General features: G+C 40.1%; 2 protein-coding genes across 4 annotated transcripts in view; both read left to right on the plus strand.

The window, feature by feature from the left end:
* colec12 (collectin sub-family member 12) overlaps positions 1-8,866 on the plus strand; it is a 27,635-nt gene extending 18,769 nt beyond the window's left edge. Inside the window, exons 4-10 of the mRNA XM_086074592.1 lie at positions 1,297-1,383; positions 2,452-3,495; positions 4,947-5,483; positions 6,725-6,867; positions 6,940-7,049; positions 7,137-7,279; positions 8,177-8,866. Of these exons, the coding sequence (XP_085930718.1) occupies positions 1,297-1,383; positions 2,452-3,495; positions 4,947-5,483; positions 6,725-6,867; positions 6,940-7,049; positions 7,137-7,279; positions 8,177-8,196 (2,084 nt within the window). The 3' untranslated portion in view covers positions 8,197-8,866. The remainder of the gene's footprint in view (positions 1-1,296; positions 1,384-2,451; positions 3,496-4,946; positions 5,484-6,724; positions 6,868-6,939; positions 7,050-7,136; positions 7,280-8,176) is intronic.
* Positions 8,867-9,553: 687 nt separating this feature from the next.
* Positions 9,554-24,096, plus strand: stam (signal transducing adaptor molecule (SH3 domain and ITAM motif) 1). Of its 3 annotated transcripts, none has more exons than XM_086074616.1 (14): positions 9,554-9,910; positions 11,289-11,373; positions 11,849-11,924; positions 12,141-12,236; positions 12,314-12,460; positions 12,538-12,628; positions 15,402-15,597; positions 15,681-15,775; positions 16,317-16,405; positions 16,494-16,581; positions 18,029-18,083; positions 18,170-18,335; positions 18,401-18,510; positions 22,109-24,096. In XM_086074616.1, the coding sequence occupies exons 1-14, from the start codon at positions 9,871-9,873 to the stop codon at positions 22,323-22,325; spliced, it is 1,551 nt and encodes a 516-aa protein (XP_085930742.1). In that variant the 5' UTR covers positions 9,554-9,870; the 3' UTR covers positions 22,326-24,096. The 3 variants fall into 3 exon arrangements, with proteins under 3 accessions (XP_085930742.1, XP_085930731.1, XP_085930752.1); XM_086074605.1 differs by having other exon boundaries at positions 9,555-9,910; positions 16,299-16,405; XM_086074626.1 differs by lacking the exons at positions 11,289-11,373; positions 11,849-11,924 and having other exon boundaries at positions 9,555-9,910; positions 16,299-16,405.
* The last annotated feature ends 243 nt before the right edge of the window (positions 24,097-24,339 follow it).

The raw sequence follows: 24,339 nt of genomic DNA on the forward strand, positions 1-24,339 counted from the left end.
ATAATGCCGACCAGATGAGTCTGCAGCCACTTCAATGGCTTAACAAGGCCTGAGCAAAGTTTATGGATGGGTGGTAATTTGTTGTCTCGTGAACCACACTTTGACTCATGGGTGTCACCGTGTCAGGAATGGTTTGCGTGGATGTTTAATGGCTTCTTCTGTGTTGTCTATTTGCTCATCCACGTGCTGTATTTCCTCAAATAAATATACGAGCACTCTCAGAAACAAGTTTCCTTAGGGGGAACCCCCCCCCCCCCCCCCTTCCCACTAACACACAAACACACGCACACTTTTTTACAATGGTATGTTGTAAGCAGGCCCACTAGTCTAAATATGCCATTTGGGTTAATATTGCATTAGTGGAATATGAGTTAAGCAGCAAAATCCAGCAGTTTTTTAATCAATATCAGGAGGCGGCCATTTTGCCACTTGCTGTCAAGTGAAAATGACATCACAATTGCTCAGGTCTCAGGTAACAACCAATCACATCTCAGTTTCAGAAAACAGGTGAGCTCTGATTCGTCGTTGCCAGAGCCCTCAGCAACTGTGATGTCATCTTCAGTCGATAGCAAGTGGCAAAATGGCCGCCTTCTGAGATGGATTTTGCTGCAAAACTCCTATTCCACAAATGTATTAACCAGAGTGTCATGTTTAGACTATTGAGGTCACATATAACATATTATTGTCAAGAAATGTTTAAGGTTTTTGTGAGAATAGTTTATGCAGAGTTGTTGTATATGGTGACACGTGGAAAAAAAAAATAGGTTGTACTTTTCCATGTGTTTGTATAGACACAATTGTGAACACACAGAGAGTTAACTGCTGATCCTATTTATTAAACTCAGTCACAAACTAAATTACCAAATGTGAATTATGGGCCTGTTTCGTTGAACACAAACCTACTGTTGTACGAATTACATCAGGTAGATGTACGGGTAAATTGTACCTTCTTCTATCAACTGAAAGAACATTTAATTATTCTGCCTCTCACTATATATTGCTGGCATAGGTAGAGGAGCAAATATACATTATTTATAGGGAATAAATTATGTGAGAATTGTGTGACCGATTTTGTGAGAACGGATCATTTCACACGGCACATCTGATGATCTCTCACCGCTACCACGCACGCAAATCACTTTTCTACAGACATATAGTGCACTATTGTACGCTGCGTGTACTGTGGTGCCCTCTAGTGTTGAACAGCTTGTCTGAATGGCTCCTGTGCTTGTGCCATCTCCTTTTATCCACATATGAAGTCAATTCACAATGCCCACTTATTTTCATTGATGTCAGTGGTCCAGAGAATGGACAGCGTCACAGAGGGAATGCAGAATTATGGCGGTAAAATCAACGCCGTGGAAACCGATTTAAAGAAACTTGGTGAGTTTTGCCGTCACACACTCGTTCGGACATTGACTCTGGTATTTGTTCAAACTTTGATCTAATTCCAAACTTAATGACATACTGGCAGGGTTATTATAGTTTTGGAATTTTCATTCAGTTTTTAAATTTAGTTAGTTTTAACTAGGTTTATTTTTTTTTAATGTGTATTACTTGTGTGCAATATTTTAATAAACACCATGGTAAAATGAAAAAAAGTAACACATTTCTTACCAAGCATTGCTTTTTGTCTGAGTTGAAAAAGCAGTTCAAGCCGAGCCATTGGAGCCAAAAGTCAAGCATGCAAAATTGTCGCCTAGGAGTGATGTCATATTAAGGTGCTTTTCTATTGGCTGCTGCTAGTTGACGTCACTTCTGTGTGACACACTTTCAAACGTCCTTATTTCGGTTAATATTGAAAAGTAAATATACTTAAAATCACTTTTAAAATAAACTCCAAAGGCTCATGTATTCAATTAATAACCAAAGACTGAAACTAATTACATTTTCGCTATAATTATAGTTTTAGTTCGTTTTGTAAACGTAAAACGTAGTTTCAGTTAGTTTTTGTTTATTAAAAAGTGTTTTTGTTTTTATTTTATGTTGTTAGTGAAAATGTTTTTTGAATTTTTTGTTTTTGTTATTTTGTTTGTTTTCGTTAACTACAGTAATCTTGCCTACAGGCTACCTAATTTTTCCATTACATTTATCCTTTCATAAATAATAAATGGGCCACAAATAGATGACTTTTTCAGCGGATAACGGAACATAGCTTCAAAAAATATAAACAGATGAATTTGGGACTAATGTACTGCAAATGTATGGGGAATTACTGTTTGTAGTCCTGTTTTTGGAGTCATTTTTCTAAAGGTTAATGCAGCAGTTAAGATTGAGCCCTATGAATTATGCCTAGCGAAAGAAAAGCCGCCACGGAACATGTGATACAATCCTTGTTGGTGAGACTGTTCACAAAAAAAAGCTAATGCTGACTGATCTGAGGTTTTGCGTGATGTCGTGCGACTTTGGAGAGGCTCAATTCATTTTCACCTTTTTACATTTCCTCTTCAGACTATCAGACGGGTGAGAAGTCAGTTAACAGCACCAGCGGCATCAAGACATTTAAGTCGGATCTGGAGGCCTTGCAGAGCCAGCTGAACGACATCGCCGTCAGGTCGACCCAGAACAGAGACGTGCTGAGTGAACTTCAGCTTACCGGCGACGACACGCAGGACAGCCACGTCTCGCTGCAGAGTTTACTGAAGGGCAACGCCGCCTCGCTGCGCGGCGTCAACCGGACATTGACGTCTTACGGCGGCATGATCGGCGACCTGCAGACTGACACGGCCAGGCTCCAGTCCGAGATCCAAGGTCAGGTCAAAGAGCAGGGCCAGGCTCAGGTCAGTATTAGTGCGCTGAACATCACGCAGGCCCAGCAGCGCAATGTGCTGAGCTCGCTGCAGAAGACGGTGGAAGACGCGGGGCAGGCGGTGCAAAAACTCAACAATGACTATCAGACTCTACAACAGACTGCCAGACAAACCCGTGCAGACACAAACTGGCTGAAGGAGAAAGTCCAGAACCTTCAGATTTTGGCGGCAAACAACTCGGCATCGGCGCGTTCCAACAGCGAAGCCTTGGATGATTTGGGTACTCAGCTCAGCACGCTAGCGAGCCAGATCCAGAACACCTCCGTTCTCACTGAGGGACATGATCAGACCCTGCGGGAACTCATGGACCACCAGAGGGACCACGATAACGCCACCTCGTCCAGGTTCGACCAGGTGGAAACGCGCCTGGACAAGCACGAGAGCAACATGGACCGCGTGACGGGCAATGTGAGCTTCTCCACGCAGCTGCTCGGCTCCATCAGCTCGGACCTCAACAGCCTGAGGTCGTGCGCCGAGACGGTAATGCGCCAATCTGACGTGCTCCTGGGCTTGAACAACACCGTCAGCGAGGCCAAGGCCGAGAGCAGAGACCTGCGCGCCCAGCAGGACGAGCTGGTGGCTCGACTGGACAAAGAAGTCAACGGCCTGTCTGTAGTGATGGAGGAGATGAAACTGATGGACAGCAAGCACTCGCAGCTCATCACCAACTTCACCATCCTGCAGGGTAAGAAGATGGTGTCGGGGCAAAAATAATACTTCATCATCAATTTTGATACATTTGTGAAATTTTTGGTCAATAACTTCAATTTACCCGGAATGTACAGCAGGAGTGTCCAGTCTGGGAAAGTAGACGATTAAGACTACACTATTTTCCTAAATCCTACACCTAAACCAGGGGTCTGCAACCTGCGGCTCTGGACCCACATGTGGCTCTTTAGTCCCTCTCCTGTGGCTACTAAAAAAATAGTAGAATTTTTTGTTTTTGTTTTTTTGTTTTACATATGTATATGGATTTTAGATAAAATATCATCTAAATTAATTAATGATTGAATTAAAAATAATAATAATTAAATATTAAAAAATATTTCAAGTCCAAATTTTTAAGTCAGAAAAAGAGAGACGAAAGGTAAAATCAAAAAGTTTAAGGAAAACAATAAAAAATAAAAGTGTCCAGTCACCATAAAATGTAAAAAAAAAAAAAAAAAAAGGAAGAAAAGCAGAAATGTTTCATTAAAAATGTCCACGAAATTGCCAAAAATGTCAGAAAATTTATAGCAAAAAAGGCAGCAAAAATGTTTGAAAAATATATTTTAAAAAGCGAGAAGAGAAAATTACCATATTGTGTCCATACAAGTGCCAGAAATGTCAGAAATTTGACAGAAAGGCAGAAAAGTCTAAAAATGTATGGAGAGAGAAAAAATCCTAAACAGACAATGAAAAGAAGAAGAAAATTAAGTTCTACGTATTGGAAGCTGCATATTTTTCTGTGCAGCACTAATTAGCTCTTGGGCTCTCAGTACATACAGACTAACACTAACACACTGTTTCATTCATCACAATGTTCAAATGTTTTGTGGCTCCAGACAGATCGTTGGTTATTTATTTGGCCTAAAATGGTTCTGAAGACAGGAAAGGTTGCTGACCCCTGCCCTAAACTGTCGCCTCTGAACGCCAAACCCCAACCCTAAACTTACATCACAAAAATAAACCCTATCTCACTCCTAACCTAAAACCTTCTCTCAAACCCCTAACCTCTAACCTTGAATCCTTTGGTCTTTCCCTGAACTTTAAACCCCAAACCCTAACCCCAAACTCTAAACCTGGAACCCTCATCCCAACCCTAAACACAAACACTAAACCCTTACTTCACCCTGAAAGATTAAAACCTTACTACATCCTTAAACCCTTACCGAACCCTAAACTCACTAACTCCTAACCCTGAACCAAAAACCATTACCCTTACCTCTAACCTTTACCCTAAACCCCAACCCTAAGCACTACCTTACCCGAACCAAACCCCAACACCTACATTTTCATTAGTACGCAAAAAAGTCTCTGTGGCTATGAATGAAATAAGGAGGGAAACAAATATTTTCCATAAGGATATTTGTGTAGTTTTACCAGAAGCCATACAACTGAACACAGACCTCCTCATTGCTTCTAATTGTCTTTCAGGTCCACCAGGTCCCAGGGGCCCCAAGGGAGACAAAGGGCCCCAAGGCCCAATAGGCAATTCAGGCCAGAAGGGCGAAAAGGGAGACAAGGGGGTGCAAGGTATGGCAGGATCTAAAGGGGAAAAAGGTGCTCCTGGCCCACAAGGTGGAACGGGTCCAAAAGGTACACCTGGCTCGAAAGGCCTTCCCGGGGCGAAAGGATCAAGAGGGCCTGGGGGTCGACCTGGAATCCCCGGAGACAAAGGAGAGCCTGGAGCTCAAGGTCTACTGGGCAGAGATGGACTAGCGGGTGTGCAAGGGCCACAAGGACCACAGGGTCTCAGAGGAGCTGCGGGACCTGCTGGCTTAGAGGGACCACGTGGGTCTGTTGGACCCATCGGCCCTCCCGGTCCTCCAGGGCTGCCCGGGTTACCTGCACCTGTGCCTCCGATTGTTTTGAAGCCAGTGAAACCCACAGTGGCCCCCAAACCAGCTGAACCACAAACTGCATTGACAAAGCAGGCTCAGATGTCACGGCCTGCCCCCACTTCAGCTCCTGGTTGGTTTGACTTTGGCATCATTAAACATACGTGTACACTATATTAAGGCTCCTCAATTGAACATTGATTGCAAATGTGGCATGTATGAAATATGTGCCACCAGAAACCGAATCAGAATAATTTAGAATTTGAATCGCTAAACTTGAATAAATGCATTGAAAAAAATGCATTTGAATTACATAAAATGCATTTGTATTGTTTATTTTTGAATCACTGAACTTAATCTGAATTATAAAATCGGAATGTGAAAAAAAAAAAATCATTATATGTTCTTATTCAGTTTTACACACATAAATTATAATTATCTCCACTCAAATTCAGTTTGTTTGACAAGCATCCGGGTAGGCTAATGTAGGAAAAGCAATCGATTTCAGATCACCCAAGCTGCTATTTTTAGAACAGTGCACTGCATATGTGCGGTGGCCATTTTCAGCCCATACAAAAGTACTCACATGTACGTAAATACAGACACTTGGGGGAAAAAATTGTAGAAATTGAAGTACTGATTCAACTCCTATACTTAAGTAAAAGCAAAACAAAAAAGTGAATTTGTACTGCCAATCATACGCAATACCTGTTTTGAAAAGTTGGCACAAGAAAAAAACAAACCTCAACTTTAGCTTCCCTGATTAACTTAAAAGTGCTCGGGTGAGGAAGAAAAACAATCTTATACAGTATGTCGTAGGTTGTCTAGCATTAGCTTGACTTTTACGCGATCAAATCATGTTTCATAGCTTTGCTAATGTTGTAAACTGAGTAGCACAAAAATGCTAAGCTAATTCATATTAACGGAGGAAAAATGCACATTACTTTACATGTCTTTTCAGATTAGATGGAGATTGAGCCGATGTGTTGGGTTTTAGGCAGGCATAAAACAAATAATAAATCACTGAATCATTCTTCCAGCCAACAACATGAAACAATTCTCTTGAATAAGAACATAGATGGTGACGATTTTGCTTCTCGGAATCGGTTGCATCAGTCTCACTCTCTCTTCATTAACGTCTTGTTACATGTTGCGGTCATACTTTTAGTTTTTAAAAAGGTAAGCCTGTTTTGACAAAGAAGAGAATAAAAGGTAACTTTTCAAATGTAGGGAGTAGCTTACAGGTAAAAGTAAAAAGTCATCAGAAAAACATTAACTTCAGATAACCTAAAACATTTGCATAACAGAGGGGTTTTTTTTCTTACTACTGATTGATTGTCAAGTAATTGATTAACCTTAATGATTAAATTTTAGGTTGTCCAGCAGAGTTTAGGAGGTTTGGAGACAGCTGCTATCACTTCTCTGCTATCACCGTGAAGGTCAACTATGATGAGGCCAGCACATTTTGTTCCAACATGGCAGCTCATTTGGTCATTATCAACAACAATGAGGAGCAGGTGAAGGGAAATACGCGTTATAACTTGGAGAAAAAAAACGTGTATAATCTAAACGACGTGATCCTCTTTCAGGTGTTTTTGAAGAACACAGTCACAGGCAAAGGCTTCTTCTGGCTTGGCCTGACTGACAAGGAAGAAGAAAACGTGTGGAAGTGGGCGGATGGAAGCATACCGGTTTTTAAGTGAGCCTTCGTTCGTCTTCCCCTCGCTTTGAAATATCCAAAAACGAAACCATGTGACCCATGTTGTCCATGTGTTGGCTCTCCAAGGAAATGGAATCCGGGCCAGCCTGATAACTGGACGCGTGGCCACGAACACGGTGAGGACTGCGCTGGTCTCATCCAAAACGGCAACTGGAACGATTTCTACTGCACCGAGCGCTTGGGCTTCATCTGCGAACAGACCGCCAGTGGTCAGTATCTCGACAGGGTTGGGATTGGGAGGTCTGCTTTAAAATGGGATTCCAATATATTAAGTTACCTGTTAAAAAAATGTATTCATTACTATAACATTACATCAATGCAACTTGATTTCATTTGATTCACGTTTTTTGATACAAGCTGTCAATCTGGCATTTTTTTTGGGGGGGCCTTAATTTAGGAGCACAGACTTCAGCCAATTCAAGTTACTTTTATATTAGGGTGTTATCTATTTTAGGGTGACCATATTCCCATTCCCCCAAAATGAGGACACTTGCCCCAGGCTTGAAATTGTGGTACCAGTCGCAGTTACACAGCGTGCTTCACCTCCTATTAGTTATGCAATGCCAAGCGGACATTTTCATTAATTTACAAAAACCCCGGACGCCCAAAATAGGACGTAAGAAAATGATCCTCCGAAAGGAGAACACATTTGGTCACCCTAATTTATTTATTTATTTATTTACAAATTATTTACCAATCTAAAGTGTTGAAAATGGCTTGCCCTCTTTGATGATGCAACGTTTTAAAGGTACGTACAAGGTTTTGGGCTGACACCAGTGAATACATGTATTATATATAAAATAACAGTACTCACAGTTATATATATCCTCTGTGAAGAATGATCATTATCAATAGCAACAATACTAATAATAATACAATAACAATAATAATTATATCAACCAATGTTACTTTTTTTTTTTTTTTTTTGCAACAGAAACAGTTGTATTGGATGGGGCTGTAATGGATTAATGGCATTTTCATTCATTTTAGGCTGACTATATTACAGACATGTTTTTTGGTAAAAAAGTGCATATACCGTATAAAACTCTGGATATCATATAAATGCATACTTTTTATGATTTTTTTCTTCTTCTCATTTTCCACAGCATCGGCAACGGTTTCATAGCATCAACGTGGACTGCAGGAGCAGCAATTAAGCGTCTGCAAGACAAATGCAACAACAATGAAGATAAAGAAGGAGAGGACTTTGTTGCTAAAGTGGCGCTTCACATGGAGAGACTTAAATGCACTTTTTGTGCTACAAAAGACATCACATGGACACATACAGTGCACAGCCCCAACTTAGTCTGTACTGATGAGTGAAGGACTTGAAGATGTGTATCATCTAATTCGTTCATTGGTGCAGCATCCTTATTCAATAATCATATTTCACCATGTCATTAATCTTTCGCTAATCCAAAGATATACAACAGAGACACCACAACAGGATCCAGCCATTTAAAGGAAATGCTCTATGTGAGTTGTGCTGCTGTTTTAATGGAAGATGTTTTTCCCTTTAAGTGCCAATGTGAAATTAAAGCGTGAGGCACAAATACACAATATGCAATGTTATATGTAGTTGTTGTTTTGTTTTTTTACAAAATGATTCTTTCACCACATACCAAATATAGCATGTCTAATATGCCAGGTGCTTATTAAATACATAATCACTTTTAATATCAAATTCATATTTTCCAATTTGTGTATTATTCAGGGAATACTGTAGTTTAATCAGCACTCTTTAAAATAATACTTCACAACGTTCATTACAATAAAATGTTTTTATGATGGTGTAAGTCTTTTGTCTTCAGTAACAAACTCACAAAATGATCACAAATAGTGGTGAAACATTTCAGCACAATGCCAATAAATTAGCAGCCTGACATAAAAAAAAAAGAGTAATTAGATCAGCATTCTTTTCATGCACATATAACACTTGACCATTCAGAAAATTATTTCCAACCAGAGAGTGACAACCAAGAAGAATCCAATTGCCCAGATTCAATCATTGCAGACAACCATGACCTACATCACTGAAAATTTACAGGCAAAAGAAAATAAACCATTTTTATCCAGCACATTGTTTCCAATTTTTTTTGGTTTTTAATATTAAGTTAAAAATGACTTTTTTAATGCTATTAAACGTACAGCTGTAAGGCTGTTACCCAATTAATTTAATTAAAATAAAATTAATGTATACCAACTTATTTATTGAAAAGGGAACATCTGAATGTATAATATGCAAACAAAAATACATTAAATAATAGGGCCAACAGGTTTCACAATTTCATTGAAAAGGGAGCGCTGTTAATAATATACAAATAAAATAAACAGGTCAGGACACACACAATCCGCATATATCTAATATTAATTATGAATTACTATTCTTTTGCCTGCTTAAAATTGTCTCGCATTATATTATCCGACGAGACGACGTCACGTGATCGCTATCGTCATGTGACAATGACATCTCTTTTTTTATGACAAGGACCGGGCATAAGGTATATGTTTACGTCATCGTTAGCAGACTTCTACTCTTAAAAAATTAGACAAATGAGTTTAGTGAAATCAATGAGTGATTATCGAGTGTTGTGATAGTCCCCCAAGGTGGACTTTGACTCGCTTTCCCAGCATGCCTTGCGTGTTGCTGTCCAGCGAGAAGGAGTGACTGTGTAGAAAAATCGGCCGGGCGACGCTTTGTCACCTTCAACCGTGCGGTCGCTCGCTACTATGCACTTGTATAGTTCCAAATAAGGACGAACAACAACAACCGCGGAAGGTGACGTTTGTTGCTCCAGCGATGCCGCTCTTTGCGACCAACCCATTCGACCAAGATGCTGGTGAGTGAAACCCAACCGGGAGGATGCTACATGCTAACATTGTTTGGCTAGTGCCTCGACTGGCCGGCGGCTGTTGTGTGAGGCGACTCAAGTGCACAGTTGCTACTTGTAAACTTCAAATTGTGTGCGGTCGTGTGGTTTGACATGGCGTAGGGATACACGTCAGTCACGCGGTGAATGTGTGTTGTTAGCGCTGTTAGCTCGGCTGGCTGGCTAGCGTAGCAACCCTGACACATCAATTCACCTACGTGATGACGAACGGGGAATGTTTTTAACAACAGAAGGAGAGAGAAAAAAACTACAAACGAGGCATTTCCCCCCCAACATTTTTTGCCGGTAAATCGTTAATTAGCAGACACTTAAAGTTTGCTTTCTTGTTCTATAAGTGAAGTGCGCAACGCGTCTGCGCATGTGTGTCAATCAAGCTGAATAATGTTGACTACCAAACAAACGAGCGGCCATTGAACATTTTCGTATGCAAGGACAAAGGTTGATGCGTTACTGTAGGCATTGTCTCAAAACCTTAAAGGTATAAGTGGCAAAATAACATATGCACTTTGGCCATGTTTAGCTGCTCTAATGGAATTTATAGGCTTGAACGTTGGCGTTAAAAACACCACTGCAAAGCTCCAGCAAATACACCCAAGGATGGAAAGAAGGAATGCGTTTGTGAACCTCCGTTTATTCTTCACAATTTCCCTACAAGAAAGAAAGCTCCAAACAGATGTAAAAGATAGACCAAAATTTTAAATTTCTCGAAGACATATATTTTGTCAATATTTTAAAATCGAGGGAACAGACCATGCATCTAAATCATTTTAAATCAGCACCTAATTAACATACCATCACATTTGATACTTTGATACATAACATGAGCAGGTGTACGCAAATACAGTGAACCCCCCACCTATTAGCGCTTCGCTTTCACAAATTCACCAAACAGCTTCAAATAAACTTCCCCTATTTTCACTTTATGTACAAACTCACAAAAACAGCTTGCCCTCTCTAAGGCACTGCTTCCCAACCTCTTTTTTTTTTTTAATGCAGTGTAAATGATAAGCCAAATCATAGAAAAATATCGATGTTTTGTGAGATACCCTCTTACGTGTGGACAAAGCCTAAGAAGAAGGGAATCTTGGCGACACTTTACGGTTGTGCATTAGAATCCTTCCAGGAGTGCTTGAAGGTGTGGCAGACGAGGCTTGCAAAGTGAGTTCGACTCCAGGGGGACTACTTCCAATAAAAGCACACTTGTAGTTTGGATTTGAAATACATTCTAATACCAGTCCTCAAACTTTTAGTATGCAAAGCAAATCATCTCCATTTGATGGTTTTATTTTTAAATCAACTGCCTTGTACACATGTTTCCTCCCCATAGAGAAAGCAACCAGTGAGATGAACACGGCAGAGGATTGGGGCCTCATCTTGGACATTTGTGATAAGATAGGACAGTCGCGTACTGGGTCAGTACACTCTTTGCTACACTTGCATACTCTTGCAAAAGTCTTACATGCATGTATGTAGAGGTTCAACAATCAATCCCCAATTTATCAATCATCTAATTAATTGATAATTAGTGTTGATGTAATTAATCATTGAAAGACCTTGTTTAATTTAAAATTGTCCAAATCCTTGTAATTCCAGGCCCTCTTTTCAGATTTTTGTAGCCCTTCACGGAAGCAAATTAACTATCTTTGTGTTGAACCAAAATAAAACATTTGCAAATATTTGCTTTTACTTTGAAAAACAACATTTTTGCCTATTTTTTTTTTACATGCTAAGGCCCAAACCAGTAACTGAATCTTAATTAATTTGTCTGTACATTATCTGCACTCTCAATTTAAAACAGTGTCCTGTTTTTGAGTATAAGGATGCAAATAGTCGACAGATGAATCGATTATTAAAATAGTAGTCTTATGTATCTTTGTTGCTTGGCAGGCCCAAAGAATGCCTGCGCTCTATAATGAGACGAGTGAATCACAAGGATCCACACGTGGCCATGCAGGCACTCACTGTAAGCACACACACCTCAGATAAAAAGCTTCTTTCTCTGTGGGAAAAAGAACATTCCTGAGCAACACTAAAATACTGTCCCATAAAGAATTACAGGGGGGAAAAACCTGATATGTAAAACAACAAACCACAAACTATTATTTGTGTGTGCTGAGCGTGTATTGTTGACACTAAGTGTCATTAACGTGTCATTATGCGTGTGTGCATGTCTTGGCAGCTTCTTGGTGCATGCGTGTCAAACTGCGGCAAGATCTTTCACCTGGAGGTGTGCTCCCGAGAGTTTGCCAGTGAAGTCAGTAACGTCTTAAATAAGGTATCCAATCATCTCCAAGTGCATATTCTGACTTGATAGTATTGCATTGCCTCGAGTTTGATGATTGTTGCTCCAAGGGTCACCCGAAAGTGTGCGAGAAGCTGAAGGCGCTGATGGTGGAGTGGGCCGAGGATTTCCGCAGCGACCCGCAACTCAGCCTGATCTCTGCCATGATCAAGAATCTGCGCGAGCAAGGCGTCACGTTCCCCGCGGTGGGCTCCCAGGTCGGACCGCGTCCCGGAAAGCCGTCCGGTTGTTGCTTTTGGATCGAGCAGAGCGTGTGAACTTCCTTCTCTTTCAGGCGGCAGAGCAGGCGAAAGCCAGTCCCGCTTTGGTGGCAAAAGACCCCGCCACGTCCTCAAACAAGAAAGAGGAAGACGACTTGGCCAAAGGTAAATTCAAGAGTCTCATGGATGCGGGTGTCATTTAAGTCATCTAAAATATCCAAGTAAAGACAGCTTGCTCAGTTGCTAAATAAAACGCAGCCGAAACGTACTAGCAGCAGGCACTATTTATGTTCATTTCTTTTCTATTTATATCTCAATTTGTCCAAAGATTTTTTTTATCTGCCAATTTTCTTTGTATGTGAAACACAAGTATAATAGTAATAATAATGAATTAAAAATGCATTTAAAAAAATCTGTTAAATAACTTATATTTAAAATTAATTACAATTTTTTTTGCTACAAATAGACAATGAAATGTTAAATTAAAAAAATGTTAATTATAAAATATATTAACAAATGTATTGATTGTAGTGTTGTCATGATACCAAAATTTTGACTTCGATACTATACCTGCATAAAATACCGGTACTGATTCGGTACCTCGACAAAACTCTAAAACATCAGCAAAATCAGCAAAATTACAACTGACAAAAGAACTTCAAATTGTTTTTTATTTATTAATAATTCAAAATATTGCTATGTATACATGTTAATTTATGTACATACTGTATATATTTATGTTTATCTGTATGTGCTTTCACATTGCATGCCATATTCTTGAAGTACTGTATTTGATTGCATTTGATGTCATCCGTTTTAAATATTGGCAACACATTGGCACTCCAATGACTCAATGTAACATTGCTTGTCTCTGTCCTTCTCCATTTCGCTCCCAATTTGACCACCTTGAGTCCACTGCAGGAATGATTGCTGCTTTTTCTTCTGCTTCTCCGCGAAAAACATTTGCTCTTACGTTTCTAAAACTCAAAATTGAAAACCCACTCGTGTGTTCTTTATTTTTTTATTGAAAACATGCGTCGCGTGGCTTCCACTCTGCTAGCGCGCTCCCGTGGAGCCTTAAATAGCGCGTCATGCTCCTCAACGAGGAGCGCACGTCCAGCGAGCGCTTCCGTGCGTGAAACCATCTTCCTGCGCCCTCTCGCACACACGCTGAAAGAGGCGTGTCGCTTACTTAAGGCGTTTTCCACATGTCGGTACACAGGCGGTCATGCGTGTATGTGTACCTGCCTTTAAAACAGAGTTGGCCGGCTGTTTTGTATTTTATTATTTTTTTAAGTATCAGTACTAAGAAAAAATTATACTGAGCCGTTTTTGACGCCAAAACATCGAGGTACGGTACTGGTACCGGTATCTTGTGCAACACTAATGGATTGTTAATACAAATATTTCATCTAGTAATTAATTGTAAGTTGAATCATTTCTGATCTTTGAATTAATTTACTTTTAAATTATTTAAAGGTGCACTGTGGAGTTTAAAATGTTAATGTTCAAGATTTTTCTACATCATGCAGGCTCCACCAATGCCCAGATGAGTACAAAGAGCTCTGACTTTTTAACTGCGACTGCGCCTATCAGCCTGTATCTTCCCTTCAGTGTGGAGTTTTGACATTTAGTGCTTGCGTACAACACAATTGGGATAGAAGCTGAAAACGAAGAGTTTATTCCATCACATACTCCGAGGCGCACCATGCATGAGCTTGACACAGATGCCATTGGAAAGGACACTTTTTGCCAGAGGGCGCAGGCGCGGGTAAAAAAGGGATTAACTCCACAAAGCACCTTTTTAATGTGAAAAGTAAAAAGCATTTTATCTGCCATTTTTCAGTGAGTGAATAATTTTTTTCAGGTGTAAAGAGAAAACTAATAAAATATATAAGAATAGGTCATAGAAGGTAAATATATTATTCATTTACTTTAATAAATCAAACCGTTTTTTTAGCTTGTAATTAATGACGTTCAGGAAATTAGCTAGCTTTAGTTGTGCACATTTTTACTAATTAATTTATTCTACCATATAAAAAAAACATCACATTTGAAAAGAAACCACTCCCATTAATTTGTGTAGCCCGTCTAAATATGTTTTCCTTTTTTCCCCAACAAATGGGATAGATGCCACGGACTTCCGACTTTCGGGTTTTACACTTCAGCGCCGTTTCCGGCTACTGCTGGCCGCATTCAAACACTCGCACCCCCACCCCTGCGTCCCCCAACCGCGCGCTCCCGCTCATCGGCGGGAGGGCGTCTCGGCTATCTGAAATGCTTCGGACACTGAGACAGACATTATACACTCGCAGCCTCGCACCCGTCCACGGGAACGCGCAACCGAGGGGCACAAAGGCGGAAGCGCAAGTACTGGGACGCGGCCCACACGTCGCAAACCGGAAACGGAAACAAAGTTGATGGGTGAAACCCCGGAATCCCGCCTCCTCCGTGGCATATAGTCCATTTGTGTACAACAGTTGAGGATGCTTAAGTAAAGAAGAACAGTGCTTCCCAAACCATGTTAATACTTGGGCGGGCCACCCAAGTAAACTCGCCGCCACCCAAGAAGTTTGCAAAAAAATTAATAAAAATATATAAATAAATAGAGCATGACTGGATATATACCGTTAAATATGGCAGCCTTATTTTATTTATACAAATGATTTAAATTTTATTTTAAGTACAAAATAAGTGCCAAAAATGTGGTGTCATTGAGTAATGTGTTATCAACATATTTAGTCTGAAAATTCCCCTCAAACCCTAACCCTAATACAAACCCCCCGTCCACCCACCCAAGTATATTTCAAATATGTGGAAACCACTGAAGAAGCATATTACGTTTTTCTCTTTTGTCTTTTTATGTGAACCACGTGTTTCCAGAATCTTATTTGTTGCGACTGCAAATATTCTCCTGTCTTTGTTGTTGTAACTGCAGCCATCGAGCTGTCCCTGAAGGAGCAGAAGCAGCAGAACCCGACGTCCTTCTCCGGCCTCTACCCCAGCACGTCCGCACTCATGACCGTGCACAGGTCGGACGGACGCAAGGTGCGCGCCATCTACGACTTTGAGGCGGCCGAGGACAACGAGCTCACTTTTAAGTCGGGAGAGATCATCACCATACTGGACGACAGGTCAGCACGCACGCACACACACAGACAAAACAGCAACAGCATGTGGTGTCATGTGACTAAATACGTTCTTGACTTCATTTCAGCGACCCCAACTGGTGGAAGGGGGAGACGTATCAGGGGGTGGGCCTGTTCCCCTCTAATTTTGTCACTGCGGATCTCACAGCAGAACCTGAGATGAGTACGTACACACACACACACACACACACACATTAGTAGCACAGTAATCCCTAAATGAATACAGTTCATCATTGCAGTTGTTTCACACCCACCAATGACATAGAGATCATATGAACACTTGATTTTATAAAGCCTTAAAATACCCCTCTTAAGTCATTTTTAAACTTCATCCATCGAAGGGGGCGGCCATTTTGCCAAGGCACTTAGTGTCAGCTGAAAATGACACCATAGTGACTTAAGAGCTCAGGTAACGACTGTCATGGCTCACCTGTTTTCTGTGTTTGGTCATGTGACGTTTGCAAGCGAGTGAGCCCTGAGCAACTGCAAGTGGCAAAATGGCCGCGCCCTGAGATGGATAAATAATTGCTGCTTAATTCATTCATCACAATACCCTGTTTAGACTAGTGAGGGCGCATATTACATAATTGTAAAGAAGAAAATTTGGGATCACGATAACGGTGAGCAGCAGTATAGTGGGGGATTACTGTATTTCTTTCTGTAACAAAGAGTTTGTTTTGCACCAGTTTCTCCTCTTGCCACAGTGAAGACAGAGAAAAAGACGGTGCAGTTTAGCGAGGACATTCAGGTGGAGACCATCGAGCCGGAACAGGAGCCTGTTTTTATCGATGAGGTAAAAAAAAAAAAAAAGATTACTTTATTTATCCAGGTATCATCGTGCTTCAATAAACAAAGGGGTTATGTAAAAAAATTACTTTCAGGACAAAATGGATCAACTGCTGCAGATGATTCAGAGTGCGGACCCCACCGACAACCAGTCAGACAGTGTTGAGTTGCTACAACTGGAAGGTAAGCGATATGTTGACGAGGAGGAGGAGTTGTTTGAAACGGGGCTAGTAATTCAAATATGTAATACATCGATACTTGATTAATCTAGTGAAGGGAATTGAAGTTGTCCAAGAATGAAAAGTTTCACCACATATGTTAATAATATATTATATATAATACAAGAAACAAAGTACAAACAATAGTAATGTGTACAGAAAAAGGATAAAAAAACAAAAATTGTGCGTACCATTATTTGTTTATGGACGATTTTAGAGGTGCATGTTGGTAGTAGTAGTAATGTAGTCTAATTATGCTGCAGTAACATTTGTACAATGAGTGCAAAGTGGGTAATATATTAGTTAGCATGCTTGTATGAAGCTCTATTGGTATGCACGTTTATTGCACATTAAAACGGGACAAATAATTAAAATCACTTCAAGGAGACAATGTTAATGTCATTGAAAGTAAACTTAGTGATATTTTATTTCAAATGTAAATGTTAATATAAATTTAAATAGATTTTTTTTAAAAAAATACTGAAATTTAAATGTCAAATGTGTCATTTGATTGTAATTCAAATCTACTTTTGTTTGAAATTTTAATGTTAATGTCAAATGTGTACAGCAATTTCTGGTCTGTAAGCCGCTACTTTTTTCACTTTCATTCGACCCTGCGGCTAATACAAAGGTGCGGCTTATCCATCACAAGGGGGCGCACTATAAAGGAAGCGCAAGAGCGTCAGGCAGAGCAAAACAAACAAAGTGAGCCCAAATACAGTTGGAGAGACAGAACGAGAGCGAGACAATTTGCGCCCTCATTATGGAAAAGAAAGTAGCGGGAACCCGGTGAGGTGACATTCATACACCTGCGGCTTACAGTCAGGTGCGGCTTATATGTGTAACAAACGCCAGTATTCCTCAAATTTAGCTAGCGCGGCTTATAGTCCAGAAATTACTGTAAAAGTGGACAATGTTAAGAGTATTTTTAATACTTCATTGACTGAAATTGTCATTGAAATTAAACTTAGTGAAATTTTCATTCTAATTTAAATGTTGATTTCAATTTAAATAATGGCAAATGTGTCATTTGATTGTAATTAAATATACATGATTCAATTTTGTAAAACAGTAATTGCAATCACAATTAAAAAGGTTAAAAAAATTGAGTGAAATTTACAAAATTGTAATTGAAATCTACATTTACTTGAAATGCAAATACACATTGAAAATCGATTACACTTTAAACTGAAATTAAAATAGTAATCAAAATTGAAATCTAATTTCTTCACTTTACGACGGAGTTTCGCTACTTTGGTGTCAGTGTAGCCAGATTTTTTTTAATGCAAGGTTCAGCATGCTGTATTCTACCAGAATAGTCAAAATTATATTTCTAGTAAATATATAAACACATTGTAAAAGTAGTAGTAGCTTATGTAAGTGGAATAACATTCTTTTTTTGCCTATGTCAGGAGCGTGCAATCAAATGGGACCTCTCATTGACCAGAAACTGGAAGACATCGATCGGTACTTCCCATCATCAAACACTCACTACGTGTCGTTATCAGTCATTCACGTTGACGTGTGTATTATTTGTGTGCGCGCGTGACCAGGAAGCACTCTGAACTGTCGGAGCTCAACGTGAAGGTGATGGAAGCGCTGTCGCTGTACGCCAAGCTCATGAACGAAGACCCCGTGTACGCCATGTACGCCAAGCTGCAGAGTCAGCAGTACTACATGCAGCAGCCCCCCGCCGCCATCGTCACGCAACAGCAGCAGGTGCGATCATCGTCAGTCCCTCAGTCAAAGTGTCGGAATCCTAACGTGCGTTTGCTGTGCCGCAGGTGTACCCCGCCGCTCCCGTGTCAAGTTCCTACGGCATGAGTGGCAGCGGCGTGCCGGGGGGCTACAACGTGCCTGTGGAGCAGCTTCAAGGCCAGACGCCCGCACCCAGGTCAGATGAGACCTCCAAACACAATCACATATACTCAGACCTGTCAAGTCTGCCCAGCAACTAGCAATTTTCATGACATATTTTCAATAAGAAGGGCAATTCATCTACGACGACTTGTAAGTCTTTCAAAATGCAAAGCCTTCACTTCACACTCAGGGGAAAATAGCGACTGAATTCATCCAAAATAAAAAAACGAGCCCACTACCACTTGAAGTTTACTGTCAAACTAATCATAAAACAAGTACAATTTCACATTTTGTATTGAAAATAACCACAGCGTTGCCTTAGGAAAGTCCACTTAGTGTTTACAAAAAAATGCAAATGCTAACCCCCTGTATAAACAGATATTTGAACTGAAATATTCTTTATCCTTGATGAAAAATTACAACTTTTATTTCTGAATCTCACTGGGGCACAATGGTAGCATAAATAGTGTTCACATTTTTTTGTGTCTGCATGAATTGATTGCAGTGTTAAATTGGAATAACGTGGAACAGATTAATGCAGTGCTTCTCAATTCTAAACCAAAGCAAAAATATTTTATATTGTGCACGCCGCGACTATACATATTTGTCTGTAAAATTATTGTAAGCGCTAATACTCCTTGGCACTGACAATGACAGCGGCACTGCCACCTTCTGTTGTGGATGTGAATTGCACTTCATTCTAGTATGGCAAAAAAAAGAGGGTACTATGCAACATTTTCATCGATTTTACATGTCTAAAAATTTAATAAATAAAAAAGCAAATGTTTGATATAGCTTTAATAAATAAATAATCTATACTAACCTGTTATTTATATTATCCACTTATTTTAAGTTATTTTCAAAATGAAATACACGCGATGTAACCCAAATTTCTCGACTTGAATCAATTTCCCCTAATATTTACATCAAAATACTTTGTGCAGTAATTAAAAAGTAAGTTAAAAAAAAAACATTTGCAAGAGCCGGAACCAATTTTTCGTGTTTCCGCACGGACATTCATTGCTGACGGACGGCAGAGCGGAGCTAATGGGAACTTAACTCTTTGACTGCCAGACGTTTTCAGAAAAGGGATGCCGTCAGTGCCAGCCGATTTAAGCATTTTGACTGATCTTTCAAGGTCCACAGAAAATGTTCTGTTTGGACTATGGAAACACACGTACTACCAAAGGAAAGATTGGACTTTCATCTTTCATCAGAAAAAAAAGTTTGTTTCTACCTTATTCCGTTCTTTAGTAATCAACAATAGAAAATGGTTAGTTTCATCCGATTTCGCTTGTTTTGGACTCAAATACGGAGAAATCAAGCTTTTAGTGAAACGATATTATTTCATGCATTCTAGTGAATTTTACACTTCTTTTTGTCCATGAATGATGCCACAAACACCTAAATAGTGCTTTACTTCTATAAAACACTACCACCAAGAATGAAAAAGTGTTTTTTGATAGCAAAATACGTTTATTTACATTCAACAGTGTAACAATTTGACAACAATTTGGCAAACTATTTACAAATGTGTGCAACTGTGGTGCTATTTACAAATATGTGGATGTTTCAACGACAGTTTTTCTTTTTGTAACACTCTCCTGCGTGCAAGGAGACGCAACAGCATTTGCACAACAGATTGCCTCTTCGCGTGCTCCACTTTCTTGCAGGCCGTTTTTTCCGGGGAATAGCAAGTATATACTGCAGTGTGTGTTGCCATCAAGTCTAATATCAGGATCATGCTACGGTTTCGTTACGGTGGTGTTACGTCTGGCTTCCTCATGTCCTTCAGTTGCTACACCGGGTGGTAAGAGATGTTCTGATCCATCTTATCCACTCCATTCATGGTGGCATCGTAGTCCAGAACCAGTGTCTTCTCCGTGATCAGACTGTACCCGCTCCTCCGATGAATATGCATTGGACTCGGGGTACTCTTCATTGTCCGACAAAATGTCCGCATGTGCAGCTCCGGCGTTAGCAGAGCTAGCTGGTGATGCTTTATGACGTGAGAATAAAGGCCGCGTCCAACTGTGGCGTCCAACTGTGGCGTCAACCTCGGGATTCACCTTCATCATCATCATCAATCTGCATTGGTCGATGCCAACTCTCCATCGCTCGATCGAATGTCCGCTTGTGCAGAAGTACCCGGTCGGTTGTTGTGCGCGTTTTCCGGCGTTAGCAGCGCTAGCCGGTGAGGCTTACTACGTGATCATAACGGTCGCGTCAAGGCTTCCAACTTTGGCGTCAAGCTCGGAGTCATCATCATCGTCGACATCAATGCGCTTTTTAGTATTGATCGATGCTTTCCGTCTTTGAAAAAAATGCTCAAGCGTGAGCTGCTTGCAACCGGTTGCCATTGTGGCTTCATCAGCCATTGTCCCCTCAACACTCTAGCTCCGCCTCACGTCTTCTACTGACGCCCACGGTGGGCGGCCCATCCAACCTTGTGCAAAGAGAGTCATCGCTGCCATCTAGGGGCCAAAACGAGTCATTATACTAACCAGATCTGCTTGATACTTTCAGCACAGCTGCCCAAGGCTTTCCTCCACCAGTTTCCCCAAAAAAAACATAGTGAACGTCTTTTAACGTCCTCGGCGCCCTTCCGTAGGTTTATGCTAAACGTTTTATAACGTTTATGGCGGTCAAAGAGTTAAACACGGAAATATGTCGCACCTGATGGCGAGCCGACCTGCGAGCCGACCTGCTCAATGGACGTTCGTTGCAGGAGGTAACAACAACACAACATTAAATAGCTTTAAAATAGCGTGATTATTGTGGGAAATTACCGAAAAAGGTTGAGGCAAATACAAGAAAAAACATAGCACACATATGACTTTTTTTTTAATGTTTTAAAGTAGTTTAAAACATGTTTAATATATTCTTTTTTTGATATCTTTTTTTGGGGGGTTAATGTCTAACAAGGAAGAGTTACTGTTATTGTCATTTTTATATTTTAATCTTCCCCAAAATGAACCCCGGCTGTCCTGACAAGTTTGCTCTCTATTATTTATTTGGTTGTCACTACCATAACTATGAGATAAAATTTCCAAAAATCATTTCCAGTTTAATACATTGTGTAGAAACGTTATTTGGCCGTACGCCGCCAGTGTTATTGACGTCGCAACGCATTCAGTGCGTAGTGACGTAGAATGACGGCTGGCTCTGCTGAGCAATGTGGAACGTATATCAAGAAAGCAAGGTGTGGTAAGTCTCCGTAGCGTTCCTAAAGAAACAACATGCCGCACTCTCGTCATTCAAGAGTTTTGAGCGTCCCTTTAGGAACGCTACGGAGACTTACTTACCTTGCTTTCTTTATTGCCCTTCCACATTGCTCGGCAGAGCAAGCAGTCATTCTACGTCACTACGCACTGAATGCGTTGCGACGCAAATAACAAATAAGATATCTAAAAAAGAATATATTAAACATGTTTTAAACTACTTTAAAACAAAACAAAAAACATTAAAAGAAGGGTTAGGGTTCCTTTTAAAATGAAGTATTTTTGAATAAAATAGCAATATTTCAACTTAATGAAAGTGTTTAATAAAAGGGTGAGTTTTGATGCAGCTTTGATACATTATCACGTCCGTTTTGCTCCAACTTGAAGGTGACCTTGTGTTCCTTTCCCCAGTGAGGCCCACATGTACATGGCTCATCCTGCCATCTACGCCGCGCCAGGCGGCATGCCGCCGGCCGACGCTCACACCTACCCGGGCGGGCCCCTTCCCGGCACGAGCCCCGCTGCCGTCACGCATGCGCTACCCAACTACGGCGCCCCCTCTGGCCAGATGGCGCCGAACTCCGCAGAGCTGCCGCAAGCCCCCTACTCAGAAAAGGCCTTGCTATAGGGCCCCAAATCCCCACAAACACTCATTTACACCAAAAGTCAGCATCGTAGTGCCAGATCAGACATTTCTTTCATGTTTATTTTCTGACAGTTCTGAAACGTTAAGATGCCGAGCCTCCCAATTTTCCAGTATGCCAAAATAAGCACAACTACCAAAATGTTTCCTTCATTTTCCACATAGCATTCAGTCAAATACAATGTGCGTTCACAGGAACAATTGTCAGTTTGTCCCAAAGTGTCAAGTAGGGAAAAAACAATCCCGGTTATAACATTGTCTATAAATCCTCTGAATTATTCCAGTAATTATTGTATGTTGGCTATACTTCTTAATAAGCAGAAGTTTCCTCCTTAACTCATTCACTGCCATTGACGGCTACAGACGTGAAAAATTCATTTGAACTATTTCTTAGTTTCAAATTGTTTCCACTTTTGTTAACAAGAGTATAAAAACCTAGATTTTTGGGGGGAAATACAGATATAAAATGTGTGATTATTTGTGTTAACTATTGAAGTCATGCGATTAATTACGATTAAAACATTTAATTAAACTATTAAAATTTGTAATCGTAATTAATCGTTAACAAAAGTATAAAAAAAAAATTAACTAATAGAAATAGTACGAATTTTTGACGTCTGTATCCGTCAATGGCAGTGAATGAGTTAAAAGTCTAATTTTGTTTTCACTTAAAAAGAAAATCTCCCAAAACATTGTATCACATTATTGACACAAATATTTCTTAGTTCCTACTTGACATAGGAATGATCGATATAAGAGGTCCGTAACAGTGGGAGTTGTGCTAATTGGTGACATGATGGCAAATTGGAAGCGTTCTGCGGCACTGTCATTTTTAGTTGCACTTGTTTTGGGGGGGGGGGGGGGTCGATTTGTTGACGTAACCTGTCCAGTCTAATCTCTCCCAACACTTACATGGGACGGCAGCCTTTGTATGCACTCACTCACTATTCGACAGTACACACACTACTCTGTGTCGCACAAAAGTGGCATTGACTTAGTCTCCATTCTGCATATGTTTTTTCCAAGTACTGAAAACTGACGCCACTTTTATTTTATTATTTTTGGGGGGGCTTGGGGGCGAGGTGAGCAAAGCTAAGCATGCACATGGCTCTTGTAAATATTGTTAACAGTTTGCGCTCAGCCTCAGCATCAACAACAACTCTGTATGTTTTGTCTTTCTCTTTTGTAGAGTATTTTAATTTATGTATTGATTGTTATATTATAAAACGGGGCGAGAGGGTGTACGTATTCCAGGAAGAGCGGAACAACGGGTGATGTTCCCATTCCGCTAGTTGTACATTATAAAAGGAAGGAAATCTCTTCATGTTGCCGTTTGTGATCGTCGTACTATAGGATGAGAACACAAACAAACCAACCTCCTTTTGTGTATTTCAACGCTTAATTGAATAATATGACTTAAATTCCCTCCCTATGCTGTTAGCCTGTCTTTACTCCACACAAGGTGAACTTGCGGAGTTCGGAATGACTGGTGATGTCATTCACTTGAAATGGAGGAACAGTGGAATCACTTGCATTTCATTTTTGCCTCTTCATTTGTATGAAACTGATTTGAGGGCTAATACATGTGTTGATTGAAAGCCAAGTGGAAAGTGCTGCCTGTTTTCTTTTTCTTTTTTTTACAACGTGGTTACGATTATTTTTTTAAAGTACACTCGTAGCCTGCTCTTTGTAATGCATTATTTTAAACATACTTATCAATTGGTATTCACAATAAAAAGACAACAGGCCAAATGTATAGTACAAATGTGTGGCGGTGGTGGTTTGTGTAGTAATTCAGTTGTTTATCTTATAGTAATTTAATTGTAATACTTTGTACATTGAAAATACAATTTCATGTTCTTTTTCAATTTTAATTTAAGTTTTTAATTCAATTACAACTGATATTTTTTTCAATTTCTGACCATTTGAATTATTTCAATGACAATACTATTTCAGTTACAATAATTGCTGTTTCAATTATCGCAATATACATTTCAAA

This window comes from Leptonotus elevatus, chromosome 1 (assembly GCF_054856555.1).
Source record: "Leptonotus elevatus isolate MCC_2025b chromosome 1, RoL_Lele_1.0, whole genome shotgun sequence".
NCBI classification, from domain to species: domain Eukaryota; kingdom Metazoa; phylum Chordata; class Actinopteri; order Syngnathiformes; family Syngnathidae; genus Leptonotus; species Leptonotus elevatus.